A 23,981-nucleotide genomic window follows, 5' to 3' on the forward strand; every position below is an offset into this window, starting at 1 on the left:
TAAAGAGCAAATTAGCATTCAGATGAGAGGCCGCTGCGTCACGGCGCTGCGCCACAGAAAGAGTTAAAGATTGGAACAGTCCAAAGTCTGGAGGAGGATACTGATGACCGCCTGTGACACAACCTGCACCAAGCAGGAGTCTCACCACTCACTGTCTGTGGGTCTAAACCAGAAACGTGCATTTTTGTTAATTCACTGTTAACTATAGGTTTCCTAAATTCTCCTATAATCTCACACGAAGTCCTCAAACCTTATTTTAGATATTCAAATGAAAAATATTACTTACTCACATGTGGATTACGTGTCAGACAAATATATGACAAATTCCCAAAACCCAACGTGATACATTTTCTCAAAGTGCTTTATTCTTACTGTAGGCCTACTGGCATTTCTTTAAATCCTATGATTCTATTCCATATTTATCTGACACTAACATGTCAGATTTGTTTTGCAGGTTTATAAAATACAACTCACATTTAAAGAATGAACCAGTGGTTCTTGCTGTTTTTTCCACTGTTTCTAATTGAGCATCTGAAACACTAGAATGGCACATAGAGCACATAACTCCGCCAAGGTCCAACTGCACCCTTAAATTCATTAAACCTGCACCAGACTTCACACACTCATAGATATCACTCCTCTAAATACGTCTAATTGTTTTAACGAGATCTATAAATGAATCCATGCATGGAAAAATGTTGTAAAATGGAAAGTTATCAAAAAAAATCCTCGAACAGCACCTTGATCCAGATCCTCACCCGAAACCGAATATGAGATTCCCTGACGATTATCCTCCCTCCAAGTTTCACAGTGATCTATTCAGTTGTTTCTTGCTGCAAAACAAACAAACAAAGTTGAGTTGAGTTGATTTCCTCTCTAAACCTCTCAGATGATTTCCTTCAAATAATCTGCGGGGGTCCAAGCAAAGATATTTTTTCTTCTGTATCCTCCCTCACTAATTATCTCTTAACCTCCAGAGGGACCTGGCCTCTAGAATCTGAACCACTGAACTAACTATATGAAATGGTTCATAGCTCCAGCAGCTATACTGAAGGGTGAAGCACTGATATGTTCAAATGTACAATCTAATAATGTAAAATATAATCATAAATATACAAGTTATGTTTCTTTCATACTTTATTTACAATTTGCTCATAATACGTATTTTTACTTATGAAGGAATTTGGATGGATGGTTGTTATGGAGTATTTTTACAGTGGGGTATACTTTTACTTAAAATAAGCAGCAAATCGTCACTGGAAGCTGCAAGTGTTTGTCATTTTTCCTCAATAAATGTCAAACACTCGATTATCTGGAACAATGTTCACTCATTTTCTGCCTGGCTAACAACACTCTGTATTGACACTGCACTGATGTTGGAAGTGTTGTGTTGTTGTACTGAATTCTATACAACATAACATTCTCATACAGGGTGCATCTTATTTTGTACAAATCTTATCTAATCTGATGTAGTCTAATCTAATCTTTACCACGGCAGCTTCTAAAATCTGATTTGAGACAACACATCCGACAGCGCGTGTAGAAATGGATCAGTCATTTCTGGACCTGTTGACACCACAGGACACGTTTGTCATCATGTCCACCTCCAGTATTTGACTTAAACCTGGACAGTTGAAGAGGTGGCACCATTCTCTGTGAAGCTTCTAACACTTTAAACATGAAAATAAATGTCCAACCAGGGGTTGTAATGAATGTTTATTATCGTTATCATTGTGTTGAATCGATAAATGAATCAGTGACACAAACTCCTGAAGCACAAGACAAGGTCTTCAGATATTTGAGTTTTGTCCCACCAACAGTCCAAAAAATTCAATATATCAGATCAGAGAGATGCTGCAAACTGAGATTTAAAACCTGGAAACCTTTTGGACTCCTTTTTTTGCTTGACAAATTATTTTGCTGTCAATTATTTTTTATTTGATTAATAAAACCAAGTGTCTCATTATGTTTTTCCTGCTGTGATAACCTGATATTCTTAAGTAAGAGGCTGATTAATGACTCGCTAAATGTTCAGATAACATTTCTGCATTTATGAAGAAAATATCTTGTCCTAAAGCTCAATGTAACGTCCTCAAATGTCTTGTTTAATTTGACCAACCCTCCAAAACCCAAAGATGTCAGTGTCTTGGAATTCCTCACAATAGAAAACAGTGTTTTTCTTGAAAATTACTAGAAATTGTTAATTGATTATCAAAATGTGCCTATTAACTCTCTGTCATTTAGTCTAATCTTTGCAGCCGTTGTTTGATTATGATTCTCAGGTCAGTTTGAAGTATTAAAACTTCCACCTCCATTTTCAATATGCTGACGATATTGTAATGTTTCAAATGCACTCACAGAGCACTTTGTCAGGAGTCATGTGTCAGAGTAAAATATAAAGTCCTGCAGATACAGGTCAGCAGCTTCAGTTTGTCAGTTTTTTAGTAGTCCATTTCTAAAGTTCGGTCGAACCACTGATTGCAGCTCTAATGATTATGAATCGTGCGGGATTAGTTTTATCTTCTCAAAGGGCAGAAACTCATGCAAACATAATGCAATACGTAACAAGCGGATGCGGCGGTGGCGAGGATGCAAATCATGAAAAGGAAAGAGGTTTCTGTTTTCTAAATGCAAGTTAATTCCTTGAATGAACAGTACATTCATTCAGAAGAGAAACACGGACAAACACAGAGGCACTCTGCGGCTTTTATAATCATCGAGAGGACGGAGGATGGCGCGGATGCAAAGTGTTTGCGGGGCGGAGAGGCCTGGGCATTCTGTGTCTTTATTGTGCGCTCGCTGTCACATACAGGTCTTCATTAGGAGCCTTAAGAGACTTGGCGAGAGGCTTTTGTGTGCGTGAATCACTGTGGTTTATGTGTCTTTTGCACCACTAATATGCCACTATGTCAGATGGAGTCTGTTTTAGTGCAAGCCTTTATGGGGGCAAATTGGTGGTGAATAGGACAGCGGAGCACTTTAACAGCACTCACCTTCTCCTCACCCCTTTTAACTTATTAACTTATATTAACTCATTTTAACCTGTCAACAGCCCTGCAGCTGGATCACAAATAAATCAGGGTTGTGGGTGTAGAAGAGGTGGCTGCAAAATGTGTTTACCTCTGTGAACGCACACACACACACAGGCTTTTTACCTCCTAGTCACTATTAATGAAGCCAATCTCCATCTTGACTGTGTGATCACTTTTTAATGCACTTGAGTGGTTTTTAAAGTGCAATCAAATGTTAATTAAGGGCTGGTGGGTTTTTGTTCTTGTCGACTGACCATAAAATGCTCTGTTTTCTTTTGTGCATGCTTCCACTATAGGACAAACATAAGCATGAGTCAATTGTTAGATGCACCTGCAAGACGGCCCTCGGAGAACGCTGCGTCTTTTAAAAAGGACACAAAAATGGAAGGTTAACAATGTCGTGAAAGCACGGCCTTTCAAAGAATTTGCAATGATTCGTTTTTCCTTGCTCTCTGAGTGAAAGAGCAAACCAGAGCAGTGCAAATCCACTGTGTACTCAAAAAGCTATTTTATTGATGTCTATAAGAAGGTTATTGTTGTTTTAATAGTCATTCTTGTTAAATATCACTGAAGAAACAAAGTATTGTCATCAGAAGGTTCAGAATTCTCTTATTTCACTTGGAAATATCTATTGAATGCTTCGGTGCTTAAACCTTTGAATCAGAGCATTAAAATCAAAACGTGTTTCAGTGTGAAACCTCTCCCTCCTCATCTCCTCTGGACCACAGATTGATAAATGTAGGACAAAAAGGAAAGAGAGAAATCAAATCAGCAGAACTGAATGTGTCTGTCCCTCTAATCATCGGCTGATTGAACATTTCAGTGGGGAAACATGTAGCCATTAGTGTCCATGCTCCAAAGACGCATTTAACAGAAACTTCAGAGGAGGAAAAACAAAATATAATTACAATAGGAGACTGCAGGAATAGTTGTAAAGCATCAATTTAAGCATAATGACCACAATTACTGTTCCCACGGGTCTGCTGGAGTTACAGTGATTGTTTTTGGGTGAAGAAATGGTATTTGTGCAGATGTGATTCACTTTTCCTCTCAGATGTCGTGGATTTTCCCATCATCGTGCACGTCTGTGTTGTGAATGAGATGTGTTATCAAGGGAAGAGTTGCTATGAGGATTAACTGTGTCAGTTACTTGTGAAAAGATCAGTGAAAAGATTGATTTAAAAAGACAAATATTAAACAATTAGATTTGAAGAAGGAATCAATCTGCGTGGAGTTAAAATGTCACTTTTTTTTTTCTCTCTGGTTAAAGGGTCAGTTCACCCAAATTATAAATATCAGAAATGTTTCACTCATCCTCTGGTGGTATTGAATCCTGCCGGTTGAGAGCTCCCAAGCAGCCTGATACAAACCGATGAAAACAGACCTTCAGGTTTGAGCCGAGGAGTACTGAATTTAAACTCACATTCAGATTTGCATTAGTGTTAATTTCAAAAGAAGTTTTTAAAAATAACTTTCTTTTTGAGACACTATTTGTAGTTGCAGCCTGCGATGGTTGTTAATGTGTATTTAAAAACATTTTATCCTCCTTGAAATGGATTTGCTGTTTGTAATATTATCTCATGATCTGTACATAGGTTTTTCTTTATAATGCAAAACCGTTTCAAGTATTTTATTCTCTTTGGTTTAAAGCATCTATATAAATAAAAACTAAATAACTACCAATTTTCAAAGGAATTTTGGGAGACCACATACATAACAGATGTAAACTACTTTTAAGATTTTAATCATAAAGACTTATGACAACTCACAATACAGTTCTACCAGTGGCAATAATTCATGTGCTCTAACAAACAAACAATTGTTGTTGGTAGTATTGCGTGTGATATGATTTGCACCAGAAACACAAGAAAAGAAACTATGGATGGATGAAGAAGATGGAATCTTCAAGAGTTATACATTTTACTTGCAAGCTGGAGGTGAGTCAAATAAAATATTATGTTGATATGCAACATCTGGTCAGCCCCCCCCTCATTGGCTGTGGGCTTCTGATCAACAACACATCTCCTTTCACCCTCCGATCCACTTTGTAGCTTTTAGATTATGTCGAGAAACTTTCTCATTTGGGCAGATAATCGATTCAGACCAGCTTTTAATTGGGGACGACCCCAGACCCCAAATCTGGCCACGATGCTCTCAGCCTCCAACAAGAAGACCAGACCACTTTACGTTTATTATTTCCAAAGGAGTTGTCAGAACCCAACCCTTCAACTCAGCTGTAGTAAAGACGGTGAAAATGAGCAGGCGGCATCAAATCGAAATCTCATATTCTTAAAGGAGGAAATCCATGACTTAACACTGACACTGCCCTCAATGCTTGTGTGTTGTATCTGTGCAGCTCGCCGACAGATGAGCGAGGGGCTGTGATCAGAGACGTGCCGGCTAATGAGAAGTTGTTCTCAGTGCTAAGGTCAGGCAGGCGTTTCCCCCTCTCCCTCCCTCCTCCTCCCCTTCCCTCCATCCTCTCTGTACTTTCTTCAAGCGGAGGCCGTGATGAGACCAGCTGAAGGCGCCCATCATGTCACTGTGCTGCAGCCCAGAGAGGGAACGAAATCAAGCTGTCACAGCACAGCGACGTAGAGGGAGAGTGGTGGTGGAGGGGGGAGAGGAGAGGCAGCCCCCACCCCGTTCTCTCATTCCCTCCCCAGAGGCCATTATAGCAGGTGCCAACACCAGGAGATGGATCCCACACACACACACACACACACACACACACACACACACACACAGAGAAAGGAAAGTGTTCTTATAATTGCTTAATTTTCGAGTTTCAAAGATCAAAATCTGTAAACAAGCTTAAGACACGCATGCACGCTACCAGCTTCGTGCGGCTGTACATAGAGGTAGAGTGTGTAGTATTTGGGTGAACTAGTGCAGTGCCTGTTCTTAATCTGCCCATTTGGAGTTGGCTAGAATCGATTTCTACTGTGGGCCAGAACAGACAAACCAGAATCTGCAGGGCCTATTGTGTTTTTATGCTCCTTGAACCATAGGTTCTTCCACGCACTAAGCTACAACGACGATGTTAAAATACTTTGTTTGGCTGGTTAATTTTTTGTGTTAGCATGCTAACATTCTAGAGGTATTAAAAGAACTGAATAATGGATTCAAAGATAGCACCTGCTCACTCAAGTGATATTTGCTCACTGAGCACGTTATCCAAAATGTTGTCTAGATTCCAGTTGTGTTTTGGTTGCTTCCACATGTGCATCAGAGTGATAAGAGAAATTATTTGCTGCTGGTGGTTGTTGTTGTTTCTTTAATAATTGTGCTTTATGACAAAAACTCTTATTGAGCTGAAAGACATTTTCTTCATTGCAATACTGTCAGTGGCCACTGTGAAACAGTTGAGTGGCATCATTACATCCAGTTCGCTCAAATGTGCAAATAGAAATAAACACACATTTAAACAATGTATTTGTATTTGTCATAAACCAGTAAGAGGAAAAATCAAAGTTTTGACCTGATGGTGGCACTGGATGAAAAGTTAGACGACGAACTAAATCATTAGGATTCATCTGGAGAGGGCCGCGAATGTCGTCTTACAAATTTTCATTAAAACAGTAAGTAATCAATCGCGGAATCACAATTGCATATTTTCCCTTTAGATGATCAGAAATGTGGTCCAAATGGAGAGGACGTGCACACAGCCGGCTCTCTGCATTGCACTGTGGGGGGAAAAAAAACACACAATCCACTACAACCGAATTTACATCTGCAGGCCTGTTTTTCAATCTTGATTATAAATGCAGCAATAAAAATGCTAATTCCATTAATTACATAAACATTATAGTGAATAAAATGAAACAAAGAGAAGCTATAATCTGTTCAAACTATATGTGAGTTAATATACTTGTGTTTGTCTCTAGTTGTTTCTGGGATTAGTAATGATAATAAAACTGAATTAGTAAAAGACAAAAAGAGTAAGTCTTTCTGAAATCCCTCGCCATCAGCAACACATTTTGTGCGGTTCTGTTGTTTATGCCGACATGTCCAATACCGGCTGCTCTCTTCTTCTGTTTACGCTCATAATTAATTAAAAATAATTACAACGTGGAACACTGTGCAGTGTTTTTAGATTCTGGGTGGGAGTTAAGTGAGTTGTCAACAGCAGAAACTGGTCAAAGAAAAGCTACCACAGCACAATGTGGACGCAGAGGCAGAAAAACTGCTGGATTCAAGTTTCTAAATTCACTCCTAAAGAGTTTGTTTACATCGGTGTCATTTGCATCTAAATTCACAGCACAGACGCAGATTTATGTTGAGTTTCAATACGCCAACGGTGAGCTGGGAGGAAATTTCAGGATTTGGGAGTGTGATCACGTATTAGAAAAAAAACAATAGAATAGATGATTTAAGCCCAAAGTAAATAAGTTAAGTAGAAATATATAAAACCTTCTCACTGTTTGGATGGGATTTGTTTCTCTAAAGGTGGTTGGGGTTTAAATTCAAAACCCATCTGGAGCAACATTTTCCAAAGGAAGAGTTGCTCGTCCTTATACTTTCATTTTTAATCAGCACAGTGTGAAATTAGATAATGTGTAAAAACATCTAAAACGTTTGGCATGTATTTTAGCATGAAAGGAACGCTGCTTTCTTCTCAGGGAAATTCTGGAGTTAAAAGCAGTCAGTCTGTTTCCAAGCAGAATTATGATTATTCACGACGGACATATAAGAGAATTAAAGAGAATAACGTTGTCATTGTATCTACGTGTGTATGTTCATGTCTGTGGGTAAAGATCTGACTGTCTGATCTTGTGCACCGTCTGTCTCCCCCCTTCTCCTACAGGGAACAATTCCATCCCCCCAACTCCCTCTGTGATGTTATTCCCACCTGAATGGAGCTGTGGGCTTGTTTCTGAAGAGTCCAGATTCAGTCTGTACACCAGCATGTCACTGTTTGTTTGAAGCCTAAAAAATGGTGGAAAATTGTGTTTTACTTTGAGCGCAGAACTTCACCGACACTCACTGATTTCCATTTGTTGTTTCGTTTTGTGAAGGAACTTGCAAAATGGGTAAACACTTCTGGAAGGTGTGAGTGTGTGTGTGTGTGTGTGTGTGTGTGTGTGTGTGTGTGTGTGTGTGTGTGTGTGAGGTCTGACACTGCGCTCGTGCATGTGTGTGTGTAATGGGAACAGCTGGCTGAGGGAATGAGTACAGAGGGAGAGGTGATGGATGCGAGTGGAGCTCCTGTGACAGATGAGCTAACAGGTGTTCACCACGGCCCTCAGAGAGACGCTATTTATGAGCCAGAGAAGACAGCCAGACGCAAAGCACACTACCCCGCCGGCACGCTCGACGCTAAAACACATCACGTACGTCTGCACAACTTTACTCGACGATGAACAACACAGGAGAAGTGTCTTTAGGCAATGGACAGGCTGGAGTTGGCTAAAAGCATTTTTACTCGACAGTGGAGCTGATGCCCTTTCATCACTGTCCCCTGCAGAACATCCCCGTACACAGAATATTAACATTAAATGAATTTACACAGCGACCCTGCACTTTAATCTCCATTAACGTGGCTTCTTCAGTTTGCAGCAGAGAAACAACCCCCACGATCACTTTGCTGAACTCTTAAAGGGATTGTTCAGCGAAAAATGAAAATGGACTCATCATCTACTCACCACTGTGCCGAACGGATGGGTGGGTGGGTGAAGTGTTTGAGTCCACACTTTTGGAGTTTCAGGGGTAAACAGCGTTGCAGCAGAATCCAATACAATTGAAGTGAATGGTGTCCTCTTCTTCAGACGTAATAAAACAGGAAAACACATAAAATGCCTCCATACTGCTCGTGTGGTGTCATCCAAGTGTCCACAAGCCCCGACATTCAAATTCAACTTAAATGTTTTTGTGAGAATACTAATCTGCTCAAATAGAAAACTGTCCAAATTCTCTTCACATGCTGGCTCTGAGTTTTATATCATGTTACAAGGTTTATTTAATGACATTAACACCAGCCTTGTATTTGCGTTGGTATCTACAGTGGATTTGTGAAAAAACAAGTTACACTTTCGTTGTTAGTTATGAAAACTTTCCTGTGAGCTTTTCTCCTGGAGACATGTTTGGACCATGAGCTGTTTTTAAAGGATACAAGAAAGTGGCTCAAGATGTAGAGCGGGTTGTCCACTCAGCAGAGGGTTGGCGGTTTGATTCCAAGATACTGAACCCCTCACACACCGATACAAGATAAGTGTTGCCAATAGATGCAAGTCGCGATGTTGTGAGTGCATGGTTTATACTTCAGCCCATTAGCAGAGCTCACCGTTAACGTTCTTGTGTTTCAGCCACACTCATCTAAATGATGATATATCACAGCACCGTCACTAAATACACCCAGAGCGTTATCAGCAGCAAGACACAAAGAAAAAAGTTTAAGTTCACTTTTTTTTTTATTCAGCAAAGGCGATACAAATAAAAAGACCTTGTTGATTTACGTCTAATCTCTATGTTTGGTATTCTAAATAACATTATTTTCATGTGAAAGGCACTTTGACGAATGTGGTTTCGGGCAGTTTTAAGGTTGGAATGTAAAACTGTAACAGGCTCAGGGACTAGTTTGGTTTATAAAGGCTTATAAATGTATGACAATGTTCACTCGGGTTGGCACTGCTACTCTGCTTCTCTTGGCACTAAAAAACAAAGATCATCACTGGCTCATGCACAAATATCACCAGGTGGCGTGACATTCTCGTGATGGAGGAGTGTCATGTTTAGGTGCGACTTTGAAGGACAAAGTTGGATGAACAGAATAATTGAGGGCAGTGTCCCATTTTTAAAAAGGTAATATCACATCTATGATGTCTTCTGTGTGTTTTAAAGAGGATCAACACCTAATTCAATGCTTTCACAAAGTTATTCCTGTGGTTGAGGACAATCCTTTCCAAAGTGACGGACCATAAAACTGAGAACCGCTGATCACTCATTGTCTGTGAGCACACAAGCTCAAGCTCTAGCTCTTCAGTCTCAGGACTTAGGGCTCCAAAATCGTCCCAAACCACAGAAATAAAACGTATGAAATATTGTATTAAGTTTCCTCCCCCTTTACCTTTACTACAAGAACCTGGCAGGAGTGGGGGGCAGGGCAAGGGTGCGCTCTATGCTTGGGCGAGGGCTTGTTTGAGGTCTCGGAGCAACATGGACGCCATGACGCTCTTCTCTGTGTTAATCGTAAGCAGGGCAGAGGAGGATTCCTTCATCTCCAGCGACACCAAGACCAGGGCTCCACTGCTGACCGTCCGCCCAGCAAACCTGCAGGTGAATGAGATCACATGGGTCAGAACCACAAAAAAAAAAATCCCCTTCTCCTCTTCTGTATTTGGGGATAAATCTAAGTGAGACATATCTAGAAAACTAAATAATAAATAATAATTATCAGCATGGTTAGATGTCAAAAACCTAATTAAGAAATATGCTTCCATCCACCTGTCGGACACATTTTAAGGGGGATTCATCTGCAAAAGTAAAAATTTGAAAAAAACAGACACTTCCATCAGATTGGTTGAAGCAAATAGGTTGCATGAAAAGTACATTTCAGCCATTTATCATCAGTGGACAGATTGATGATGACGGCTGGTGTCAGGAATCTGATGCTGTTTAAAAATAAAAACAAGGAAATTTACTTTTCACTTCTCAAGCAGAATGAGACTAATCTGTACATTATTTGTAATGATTTCTACTATGCATTTATTATCTTCGCCGAGCAGGTTATGTTTTTGTCAATTTCCTTGATCTTTTGTGGACCCAAGACAAACTGTAGCGCGTATCTGGACCTGGGGACGGATCTAGGATTTTTTTTGCTTTCTTTAACATCGCAAGATTGGATGTTTTTAACATTTTCCGTGATTTATTAGAGAATAATTCATGGATTGATAAAAAAAAACATACATGGTTCATGGACTGATAATCATGAGAGTGCTAAATTTGGTGCAAATACAAATAAAAATCATTAAATTCGGTTTCATTAGGGGAATGTTGGGCCTTGGCAGAGGTATGAACTCCGACTGTAGTGATATTGCTGCCAAAATGTTCCCTTTTTCATTTCGACAAACATAATTAACACAAAAACACAGATGTGAAGCCAGTGACTACTATATTATTGAACAGCTAATGTATAACAAACATCAAGCAGCTTCAAAATAAAGATAAATGTGTTGGCCAGCTATAGACCTTTGCACTTAACTCACATTTCTCACCTCAACTCATAAATCCTCACATTAGAAAATTCTCTAACATCTCACACCTTGTAATTACCCTAAATTAGGGAGAGAGACAAAGGAGGAAAAACGATGTGACAGGAAATATAGAGAGTGAAGCAACAGACAGTCTATTATTCCAACTGACTAAAGAGCCATTAGGAGTGAGACACGCCCTTCATGCCAGTCAATCCAAATTTAGCCTGTTTTTATGGACTGTGGGTGTCTATGAGTGTGTGGGAGCCTTGGGACGAAGATGGGGGATGCCCTGTCCCACCAGCTCCCTCTGGGCCGTGGCTAGAATTCTCAGTCCCTCTCGTTTCCTTGGATACCGTCCCTCCGGACCAGGGGCAAATCTGGGTGCACATGGTCCCCATTGAGAGTGCTAACAAGAGGCAGACAGGGGCTATGACCCACTGTGACCCTCTTTGAGGGTGACAGAGCCGAACTGGGCCCCCTCTCCCGCTCCCCTCTGGCCCTTTGCATCTCGGAGCCTCACGTGGCTAACTCCCAGCCATCTGCCTCCATTTAGCACTACATCCCTGCAACAAAGACCCCCCGTGGCAGCCCGCTTAGGCCTGACAAACAGCCCACAAAGAGCCCCACTTAGGCCTGACTAAAGCTGGTGAAGAGGCCCCGCAGGACGGCCTGTGGACAGGCGCTGTCACAAGAGCCCCTCCACCCTGCGCTGCGCGATGGAAGCGACTAGCACGTCCACCAATTAGCACGCACAAGTTAAAAATGGGGACGGGAGGGTGGGGGCACGGAGGGTACAAGCATACACAATGACTCGGTGCTGGCTCACAAACCCAGTGTGTCTGGGTGTGTCTCTGGGGAGCTGCTAAATTACCATCAACAGAGGGAAGGGAGTTTATCAGGGAGCTCTCAGGGAGAAGAGAGAGAGTCCTCCTCAGGCTTAATTAAAATATTAGCCACTTCAGCAGGAAACACAAGCCATTCAAGAAGAGGAATCATTTCTCTCAGAAACACCAACTCTTTACTCTGCTCTGGCTTCTTTAAATTATTCAAGGGTTGTATATTATTCTGAATGACTTACTACTGAAATCCAGGATGTGGTTTGTTCAAACCTTAAAAACCCACAGCTGAAAATAATATTTTTTTCTGTCTTCATTTGCATGTTTGTTTCAATGCGCAAGCCATAAACATGCACGCTCGTCTCGTCTCGTGTCCAGCTCCCCCAGCCCCCCTCTCGCCCCCACTGTCCCCAGCTTAAGGTGTCTATGTGGTCCCTGTGGCTTTGCTAATGGATTTAGGATATAAATCTATCATTTACTCAGCCAGTTAACACTAGCCTGAGGCTGCTTTCATTTCGTCTCAGGAGACGCTGCTGCGGGCATTTGTTCATGTGATGGAATAAGAGCGAGTCAAAGAAACAGGAGCGTGTTGTGATTGTGTTTGATTTCCAAGCGCAGTTTCCCTTTGAATATTTCTACTTTGCTGTTGGTGCGCGGTCAAACGCAGAGACCGGCTCCACATCACGGCCAGGTCTAACACGACATCAGTGCATTTTTAAGGACTAGATGGGAAAGATTAAGGACAAGCGGGGCCTTAAACGGGTCATTGGTATTCTCCTGCACTCTTCGCATACTGGGCTAAACACTGGATTAATTGCAGTGTATGGAAAGAAAAGCAAAGCATAACCCCTGGACTTAGAGCAGGCGGATTGGCATCGATCGGCAGGGCTGCGGCTAAGCATCACTCTCCAATTATCTGTGATTCTCCTCAGTGCAGAGAGCCTGTGTGTGCCATCTGCCTCCCCTCCACCCTGCCACTGCAAACACAAAGTGGGCTTCACCTTTGCATTCACCCTCACACCGAGACGACACGGGCCGCTGATGATTCGGCCCAGCAACCAAGAATGCAGGAGAACACGATCCCCCTGCATCTCGAGAAAACCCTCAGCCATGTTTTATCATTCTCTGGAAACGATATAAGTGCATCGTGTTTTCACTAAAATCTGAAACTCGGAGAGGCTGAGGGCAACTCTGCGGTGGCTGAGGCTGGACGCTATTGTTCCATCCTGGTTCTAGGCCAGGTGGACAAGTGGAAGAGTGTCCTTCAACTGACTGGTCAGCGAGGCCAGAACACACAAGTGACCAGGCTCAGAGCAGGCAGATGGCCAGAGCCATTAGCCCCAATTACAACCAGGAACCCTTCACACATCTCCAGAGCTCGGCCATACGGACACACAGCACAGTGTTCCATCGAAGGGCGGACGGACATGAAAGGTACAGAGGACGTATGGATGACAGAGGCTGTAGAAGAACAGGGACATGTTGGGAGGAGGAGATGAGAACTTAACTCAAGGGCTTGAGGAAAACACATTACCGATAACTGAGATAAACATGTTGCGTCTTCATTATCTGAAAATAACCCACGTTACATCAGTTTCATGGTGCATTTCGAATCATCTGAAGATAGATCATATGCCACAGTGTCTGCTAAGCAATCTATAATGGAGCGACCAGACGTTTAATTAGTCAGGTTATAAATGACACTCAATTAAATTGTAAATAGGAACAAGAATTCAACTTCACTGAAAAGAGGAAAATTCACAATGTTTAAAGAAATATAATTGAATTATATCAAAGTGTAAAGAGAAAGCATAGCTTATAAATCAAGGGGTACAGTTTTTTTTTTAATTAGGCTCTAACCAGAGGGATTGGCAATGCATGCAAAATTCGATCAAATTTGCTTTCAAACGGACTGAAAAATAGAGCACATTTATTCTATTCCGCCTGTTTAGACATAAACAAGAACAGCGTTGTCTACATTTGCTTTCCTGCTTGATTTATTGCCATCCTCCTTTCCAGCAATCAATTTCTGTGTTTCTGTGGCATCCCCCTCCGCTGGCCCCAGCGCCTGTTTGGGGAAAAGCAGTGCTGCACCCTGCTGATAAACAATGGGATTGCAGGGATGCAGTGGTGCAGAGGGGGAGGCAGACTGTCGCTTTGTTCAACCAAACCTGTGTCATATACGGAGCTGCAGTCGATACCTGGGCTCAGTTTAGAGCACACTTATCATTCATAGGCTTCTTATTGAAATGCCATCCATTATTTCTACACTAAACCCAAACTCCCACTCCTGTGAGGGCAGGTACTTTGTGTGATCTTATCAGAGATCCCTGGATGGAGGTCACCTCTCTCGTCACGTTTAATGACCCCCACAATAAGCTCTCAGTGGGTGTATCCGATCAGATCGATCCCTCTGTTAATCAAAGTATATGTGGCAGCAACAGGCAACAGTGACCGTGATATAATTACAGGGCCCGAAAGGATAAGCTGATTAATTCAACAGTCAATTGAATCAACAATAATTCGGATGATCGTGATTAAGCAGAAAAAATGTCAAACAATCTCTGGATCAAATTTTTTTTAAAAATGTAACGATTTGTTGCTTTACTCTGATTTATATTTAAAATTTATTTTTTTATTTTGTTTTATTTTTGGTGACAGGACAAAATCTGAGGATCCCCCTACTGTATCTGTAATGATCATTTCTCATTATTTTTTGGTATTATTGATAATAATAAATACAATCAATACATAATAATCCTTGTAATCTTGTTCTCTCAGACTTGGTTTAGTGCCACAGTTGGGAAAAGGAAGTTATAGAAAATATTAAATATAGTAAATAAAGCCACGAATGGTTAATTTAGATGGAAAACGGGTTGACAGAATGAACAAGCCTCAAAGCAGATCTAGATCAAAATATCAGTCCCCTAAATATTCATTTTTATCTACGAATTATTCTTTGAGAAATTACTAAAATGTTGCAAAACACCCTCTCACAATATTAAAGAATGAAAAAAAGAAATTGGATCCGCCCCCTGCCCATGGTTTTAGCCTGATCATGCAAACTAAAAATCAAACAAACAAACAAACAAACTGGAACACGTAATTATATGAGAAATTATTTGATCACCTTAAATAAAAGATCCTGAACCTGCGCAGCCAATGGCACTGAATCTAAACCATAGTTGGGCAGAAGTAGAGGAACTATCTGGATAAATGTCACATATAAAGCACACAAACATGCTTTCTTTGTGTTTCTCAAAGACAAGGCTGTCAAACCCACAGGTTCAGTCTGAGGAGACAAACACTGAGGATTTTGTCAGTGAGTAACTCCATCATTTCCAATAAGTGGCATGGACACAACCAGACAATATGAAAGTGTCTTTATAACTAAAAGTCTGCAGGATAACATTGGGAGACTGTCGTCCTCTTTAGCCATCACCGAAGCAGGAGAGAGATTGATAGCCTGGAGTCATGTGAGTTATTGGTTATTCTGAATGAAGTATGGGCTTATTGGATGCCAGCTTCTCCCACTGGCTCACATTGATCTCCTCTCACTCTTTCAGCTCTCTGTGCCCTTGTGCTGTGGTCTCCTTATTTTTTTTTACCCCCCCACTCTGACTCCCCCGCTGTCCCAGTCTCCTACATCCTCTAATTCAAGCTAAATCTATAAAAGAAATTATCACCAAAGACAAACGGAAAGAGAGAGACAAGCAGGAGGAGGACAGATTGTGGCGTGGAGGGATGGAGTGAAAGACAAAGAGGAAGTGAAAGAGAGACAGCGGCGCGGAGGGAGAGACAGATGGGGGGTGGGGTGCAGAGATGAGGCGAGAGAGAGAGAGAGACAGAGCAGGAAACAGAGGGAGAGAGGGAGGTGTAATTATCTATCAGGTGTTCGGGTGTGCGTGACAGAGGAGGAAGCTCATTAGCACACTCTGTGTACACCAATTACACAGCCAGGCTTCTCAGGGCATTCCCCTGGCATGTGTGTGTGAGGGTGAGCAGGAACACAGGCACTTTCACTCTCTGATACTCGCACCGTTCCACTAAGCTCCACGTAAAGCACAATTATGACTGGCACATGTAGCCAGGAACATTCATCTTATCGCTCTCTGACACGGGAAACAAAGTCCATGTATAAAATGATATGTGACTCTCAGAACAGTTTCAAAGTGGGATTTCTGTTTTTATTTTTCTCCTGATGTGAAGTTTTGTTCATCAATCTTGCTCCTGCTGACACACATATTTCTAGGGTTGAGTTTGTGTTTGCATGCAATGATATAAGTTTGCACTTTCATGTATTTATTATTTACTTCTATTATTGTATTTCACACACTTGTATGTGTATTATTGTCCTTCAGTCTTTCATAATTTGCATGCACTCTGGTCCTTCTCGAAAGTGAGACCCACGCAGGATTTAGCCGATTCAATTTAAAGTATAATTTGATATTCACTTCAGACTGTGTAATATGTAATATCAGACAAATACGATGTGTTTATCAAAGACAAAATAGGCTTTGTATAAAAAGTATAGCTTCACAGTGGGCTGAGGCCTAATGCTAATGTCACACTATATATCACACCTAAAAAGTAAAATAGAAAATAAAAATCAACCTCAGCCTAACTGTGTGGATTCAGGGAAGGTTTAATGAGGGAAGTTCTCAATTTAAATGAACTGTTAAAAATACTAGGTAAAGATAGTTGAATATATTAATATGCTTACTGGTTTTCTGGAGGAGAGTAACCAGAGGATTGATACCAGCATATATTTGTACACTAAGCTATAGTCAGCAGTCATGTGACATGTTAACCAAAACAGACAGGAGCATTTAACTACCAGCCAGTCGCTACATAAACCAGTGTGAAACTGCAGTCGTTGTCTTTAGCTTTGCTTTTTGCTAGATGATGGATTTTGTTTGAGCCAGGATACAAGTCCATGTTTTCAGTCTTTATGCTAAGTTAAGCTAACAAACATACCAAGACCAAGACAAACAAATTGAATGTAGACTATTCAATTCCTCATTCGTTTTCATTTAATAACCGAACAGAACTAATTCTACTGATTTGTGTCATTTACTGTGAAATCATCCCTCTGCTCCTTATTGCTCTGTGGGTAAACCTTTCCAAAAGATGACAGGAAATAGTAAACACGCATCACTTAGTGTGAAATGCTTGTCAAGACATGGAAAAAACACATCACATACCTCACTTCAAACTGCACATCATCTACATAAAAGTAACCTGGATAATAAAATGCAGTCAGATCACTGATAAAATATATTTTAGAAATGTTTTACTTGGAAAACAAAAACCCCAAGACATCAGCCTTTCATATGTTTTTGGTTCCATCTATATGTTTTTTTAAATAGTTTATTTCAAGAATGAAAATGTTCACAATCCATAAAGTAAACACTAAAGATCCCAGTGAGTACAGTCACAACATTTATATAATTCATTTCACCATTGACAAAAACATAACACATGGCCGAACATCTCACCTGTGGACGTTCTGGCTGGACGACACCACTCCAACATTGGCCACAGACAGGACATGTTTGCTGATGGTCTGGCTGGAGGTGTTTGCTGTTGCCATAGTGATGGTTTCCGAGGTCTCATTCATGCCCAGGAGTTTACCTGAGGAGATGCAAAAACGTTTAACCAGAAAAACAGAGACCAAATTCAGTTACTACTGTAAATTGAATGTATTTGCAGTTTAAATCAAGACTAAATATATGCTTGTGTGTTTATAAAACCATGAAAATAATTACAATTCCTGATTTCTGGGCTGACACTAACAGAACAAGATGATTAATAAAATCGGTAAAAGCAAAGAAAATGGTGCAAAAAAAGTTTCAAAAATGATCTTATCAACGAGCAAGAATTTATTAAAAAATAAAAAATGAATGGAGATAAATGTGCACAAGTTTGATAGAAATAAAAGAGGTCTTAAAGGCAAATATGATGAAAACCTGTTAAATGAAAGAATTCATTAACTTCACTCAATTGCTATAATGTGGCATCTTGTTCCAGAGAGCAGGGTCCAGGAAGGCAACTTGTTCTTCTCTGTTCAATCCTTGTCTGAGTGCCAGTTGTATTCAGCAGAACTCAAAACACAGTGAATGCATATTAATTAAGGCAGAACCAGCATTTAGAAGGCACTTAGAGAGAACACTGATGGCGGAGATATGAGTGCGCTCTCAGCTCTCAATGGCTGCCACAGTACGTAGCTCTACAGGTGTGTGCGCTTGTGCTTTGGAGGTTTGTTTTGGAAATACCATTAAGTGCTTCATAAGAAGAGAGCAATTTGCTCTAATGAGTTAAGGGGGAGGACATTTTTAGAGGCAGGCCAGGATTTAATTTTATTTGTTTGTAGAAATCATTTATGAAAACTGCAGACAATAAAGAAGAAAGACCGTGAGTGTAAATACAAGATTTAAAGTGAGATTGTGTGAAAATTGTATTTTTCATCTGTAACAATTCAATGACCTTTAAATAATAGATTTGACAATATTTTATATTTATTCTTATGGTAAACAAATCTCATTCCAAAGACCAAAACCAAACATGAATTGACTTTTATAATTTATTGTCAGTTCATCAATAGCCTGATTTAATTCTCTGTGCCATTCAAACACTGTTTAAAACATGTACATGAGCCAGAAGTAACATTGAGCGACATGTTCCTTCATTACCAGAGCTGAACTGATCAATCTACCAATTATAACCTACGTCAAGGAGGTTAGGCTTCGGTCTACGTTTGTTTGCAGGATTACACAAAAACTACACAAAACTTCATGAAATTTTGCGGAGGGGTAGTGCATGACCCAAGAAGGATCCCATCATGTTGTGGATCCAGGAACTTTTATTCGCTTTCTTTAACTTTGATGCTTTTCAACATTGTCGTCGATTTCTCTGAGAAACTCATGGATCTTGTTAAAAAAAAAATCAGGCATTTTTAGGAAACTGAGATTTAAGTGTGTGAAATTTGTTGTCTGAATCTAGATCTGGATCTAGTGAATTCAAATGTGGTTTCATAAAAGGGACTGTTGGGCCTTGGCAGATGTACATACACTCTACTGAGCAAATATTTCTGTATCATGTAGATTTGGGCGGATGAAAAGAAACTGACACTCAGAAATGCCAAGGTATGTTTGAGATCAGTTCCACTTGAGGGTACAGACAGGGATTATTTGAGAATTAGACTATTTACATTACATATTTGTGTTTAAAACAAATCCCTGTCTTGATGTTTGATTTTCTAGCAAGTAAATAATATTTGATAAAGGCAACGACAAGGTCAGCACGGGTCCTATGATTTTGAATTGGTACAATTCCAGTTTATATTAAGTAATAGTGACGATCTTTAATTTGAATTCACCTTGCTCCTTACAGAAGTCCTCTTCTGCCATGGTACTGGGCATAAACAGCTCTCCTACAGCCGGCTGGATGGACACACTGAACTGGTCCTCCTTGGTGCTGATGGAGAAAAGACAAGAGTACAGGAAGGGTGATGTATTTATAGAATATCTAACATAAAGAGTTAATCAGGATTTTCTGTATTTCCAATTCATCTTAATCTGGATGAATAGAGAACCCGTGTTGTATAGAGCTTGTGAGTGTGTGTGTTTATGCTTTGTTTGTGTATTAAATGTTTCTCTTCTGATTGTTTTGCAAACCACGCTCTGTGAATGGCATTTTGGGCCGGATTGATTCCCCCATCCCGAACAGATTTTCTGATAAGGTTATTGATCGACTGAGCAGCGGTGCCAATTGCATTCAGCAGGTTGATTTGGGCAGGGGCTGATTACTGCAGGAATAATTGTTATCCCAGTGAACCGGGATCAATTGTGGCTGATGTCTCACCTGGGAGTGCTGGCACAGAGCGGGGTAGGAAAAGGAGAATTAACAAAGAACAGATGAGAGAGGGGAAAAGGGGAAGAGAGAAAACAAATGGACTTAAGAGAAACATAAAGGAGATGTGATGGTGTAGACAGAAAGAGATGTGTGGCAGAGAGCACCAAGTGAAAAAGATGTACACCTGGAAATCTGAGAGGAAAAAAACACCTGACTTGATATGAGAGGATGTCAGGTCGTCTTACCACAACTGGAAGTTGGCTGCTTGCGTCGAGTCGCTGAAGTCAATACCCATGGAAACCGTCACTGAGGCCTCTGGCTCCAGTCGCTCTGAGAATGGAAAAGAGGGGAGGAAAGACGAAAGGAAAAAAGGAAGAGTGAGTGACAAGGGCACAGTGCATCGCGGTGGAGGGATGGAGCTGCAAAGGGAGAGGGGTGGAAGCTGGGGGGGGGGGGGGGGGGGGGCAGCAGCAGAGTGGAACAGACAGGCATCCACACCACTTGTGTTTTCTACTTCACAAAGCAAGGCCACCGTGTGTGAGAAATCCATCCTTCAATCTCATTCCCCACACATCCAGCCTCAGGAAAAAAAAAAAAACACATGAAGGACTAGCATATTTCCAAAACTACAGGCTTGTCAAAGAGAGCATCAGCATCAAGAGAGATGCGGTAAGGGAGATGGACGGAGTGGGAGAAACGCGAGTTCGTTAAGTAAAGCCAAAAAATGCTGAAGAGGGAGTCTGGACAGCTGAATGCCACAGGAGGAGGAGGGGGGAGGTTACGGATGTGAAGAACGCAGACAGACAGAAACATCCTCCACGCTCCCCCAGTCGGCCTGTGTTTCTCTCTCTGTGGAGCAGGGCTATCTTACTCTATAACTCTTTCTAAAGCCGGAGCAGAGGCTCCAGAGGAAACCCTCTGAAAACAGAGCCATCATGGACTCACTCCTAATCCAGCCTTCACAGCTTCTCTCACACTGTCTTTGTTACTACCCCCTGGTATCCTGTGTCAATATATATAACTACAAGATAAACAATTTGGAATGTCATCTGAAGTCTAAAGGATTTCAAGATTCAACAAGGGGCTAAAGACTTTTGTTCAAACTGTAAAACAACTATCATTCTTCTGTTGCTATTTCGATGTTACTTCGAAGTCACATTGCATTCAATGCAAAATCTGCTGGGTCTTCTGCTCTGCTTTCAGACACTGCTCATTTAAACAAGTTATGCAATCTGGTTTATTATAACTCAGGTCTCACGTTCATATTTATAATCATTTCCATCACTAATTCATCACAGTCTTGTACTCACCTCTGAGTGTAGTTTGAAAACAACTACTGTTACTGTGGTGCATCAAACAACTGTCGACTGTGATAGATGTTAACAATGGATAAATGTATCTATTCATTTTCATTTCCAATATTTACAGGCTGTATCATGATGTTTCTTTCTCTGTCAGGCTTCTTTCAATGTGGCTGTGGTTACACTGGTGAGTGCAATATTATTACTTCAAACAGAAATGATGGTCAGCTAAAAGCCATGTACATGAATTCTCCTTTAAAAGACAGAAAACTCAAAAGCTTTCATTCATTTCAATTAATTTTGCCGCCAGGTTAAATTTTTGCCCCTGTTCTTGGAGTTCCAAGACAAAACCCATTCAATTTTGGGATGGATCCAGAAGAAAAGGGGGCGGATCCAGACATAGTTCTTTTTGAATTTTCACCCATTTCCCAATGAATACTCATTGTCATTTATCTCAATAAAAAAAAAAATCTGGCATATTTAGAGGTCTGATAAAATAAGCGTGTGCTATTTGGCAAAACATTAAGTGGATTTAAATCTGGTTTCCTCATTTTGGTGATTGAAGTATTAAAGGTAGATGACACATTGCAGGACATACACAGTGACAGAATCACAAATACAACTAACTTCAAACAGCAAAATGATGTGTTCAATAACTATTAACATGAAGATGAGCCACAATGGGAAGTTCGGCACCTTGCAGATGCAGCGTGCAGTATTTCTTATTAAATACAAACTCTGCCATGTGTTATCCCTTATCTAACACACAACAAAACATAAAGCTTTGTCTGTATTCATCGTCTGCAACTTATCCAAATCAACTCTAGCCGCACGCTCACAGTAGCCGGGCTCAATCGATCCAAATTAGCCACTGTTTGGCTGCTTGAGTTTCTTCAATGCCCAATCAATCCCCTGCAATTGACAGTTTTAATGTGCTCCACGGCACAGTGCACGGCTGTGTGTGTGTGTGAAAATCTTGAGGGAGCACTGCTCCCAGCCTTATATTATACTCAGTGTAACGATCATACCACAGTGTGACAAGAAATATGAAGTCTGTGTCCATCGGTCCTGATCGATACTAACGAACAGGGATTAGCTGGATAGGGATTGGACTATTTGCTGGGCTGACAGCAATCAGGTTTATAGGTTTTTTATAACACAATAATCATTTAATATATGCCCGAAAAACCATCATAGTAAAGGCAGAGCTCCATTGAGGAGGAAAGGGAGAAACATCAGATTGAAATAAATGTGATTGTTTACACTGCACAGGAGGGGAAAAAATATGTTGTGTCACGACTTAAATCCGAAAAATACAAAACTGCGGTCATGCTGGAGTTTGACCCACTTGTCACCCTACATGTGTGAGGTCTGACACTAAGTCAATAATAACAGTACAGTAGCTTTTTATAAAATAAAGGAAATGAGATTATGAGGGAGCTCTACAGTCAAACAATACACCTAGCAGTCACAGTATATCTGTTTAAATATGAACTTGACAAGGAAGATCAAACATCAAATATCCCCACTGGATTCATAATACTCATTTTAATTTATCTTATTTAGTTATTCTAGATAGTGTTTAGTCAAGGGGTAATGTGAAGTCATGCTTAGTGATATGCAGATGTGCTTTCTATACAAAGGAAACTATCCCTTTCCCTATCTATTCTACACCTTCGTCAATATCAATAAACCCCATTTACAGCCGTATTTACAGCAGGGGGAACATGGATGTGCGCTGGACTTCATAGCCCATGTTCATGACAATGAATTAACATGTTACCGGGTGCTACAGTGTGGCTCAGTGATGTATTTTTAATAGTTTACATTGAGAACAACTTTAGTATAGAGGAATGAAAGCATGAATGAATCAGCATTTTGCTGCAAAAAGACAAGTATGAGAATAACTTGTTTTCATGGGTTTTGTTGACGATAAGAAAAGAAAAAGAACAAGAATGAATATCATGAGTCTTATCCTTGAATGTCAAATTTGCTGGTAATGTTAGAAATCAATGAGCAGGATTTTTTTATCTCAATATTGGAATTTTAGCTTTAAAATGTGGTACTCTTTATGATATTCATCAAAATATTTCAAAATATTGGAATATGAGAGTGTAAATACTGCAGAAGATTGTATTCATGCTGCACACTTGAGTGAGTGTGTTACAGATTCACCAAAGACAAATGGGGATCAGATTCTCAACAACACATGAATATGTGAGGACACAACTCCTCCGTCTTTTTGGTGAGGGAACAGTGGATTCATTCGGACGTGTGTCACCTGTACTCACCGATGGTGTTAAAGCAGTGGACGTTCAGGCTCGCAGGGTTTCTGTCTCCTATATGGATCTCCTCCAGGCTGTGATCCGAGCTGTTGGTCAGTATGACCTGCACCGCCACCATACTGGGCTGGTACAGACAAGGCTGCCTCGAGAAGTGGTACTTGGCAGAGAGACCCTTTCCCGTCATGTGGTGAAGCAGCTCATAGGTTTTCACTGGGCCGAAAGATGGCGTGGTGACCTGAAGAAACGTATGGAAGACAGGGAGTGGGACAAACAATGCTGAATCAAACTTCTTGAGAATCGTAAATATAATTGTAATTATTGTCATTAAAAGCTGTGATTGATCCATGAGCTATTAACAACTGCTGACAACAGCAGGTGGAGAAGGAAGTATATTAAAAAACAGACACACTGTACTGGAGCTCAGCGCTCTCCACATCAACACAATATCCAGGGACGCCTTGTGCATTACAGTGCAAATGCA

General features: G+C 40.6%; 1 protein-coding gene across 3 annotated transcripts in view; it reads right to left on the reverse strand.

Annotated features, from left to right (window-relative positions):
• Positions 1 to 9,423: 9,423 nt before the first annotated feature.
• Positions 9,424 to 23,981, reverse strand: part of ap3b1a (adaptor related protein complex 3 subunit beta 1a) — a 55,475-nt gene continuing 40,917 nt past the window's right edge. For all 3 annotated transcript variants that reach the window (XM_020082268.2, XM_069513379.1, XM_069513380.1), the window contains exons 23-27: positions 23,507 to 23,735; positions 20,160 to 20,244; positions 19,439 to 19,536; positions 17,559 to 17,694; positions 9,424 to 10,301 (exon numbers count right to left, since the gene is read on the reverse strand). In XM_020082268.2, the coding sequence (XP_019937827.2) occupies positions 10,148 to 10,301; positions 17,559 to 17,694; positions 19,439 to 19,536; positions 20,160 to 20,244; positions 23,507 to 23,735 (702 nt within the window). In that variant the 3' untranslated portion in view covers positions 9,424 to 10,147. The remainder of the gene's footprint in view (positions 10,302 to 17,558; positions 17,695 to 19,438; positions 19,537 to 20,159; positions 20,245 to 23,506; positions 23,736 to 23,981) is intronic.

Source organism: Paralichthys olivaceus, chromosome 18 (assembly GCF_024713975.1).
Source record: "Paralichthys olivaceus isolate ysfri-2021 chromosome 18, ASM2471397v2, whole genome shotgun sequence".
Lineage (NCBI taxonomy): Eukaryota > Metazoa > Chordata > Actinopteri > Pleuronectiformes > Paralichthyidae > Paralichthys > Paralichthys olivaceus.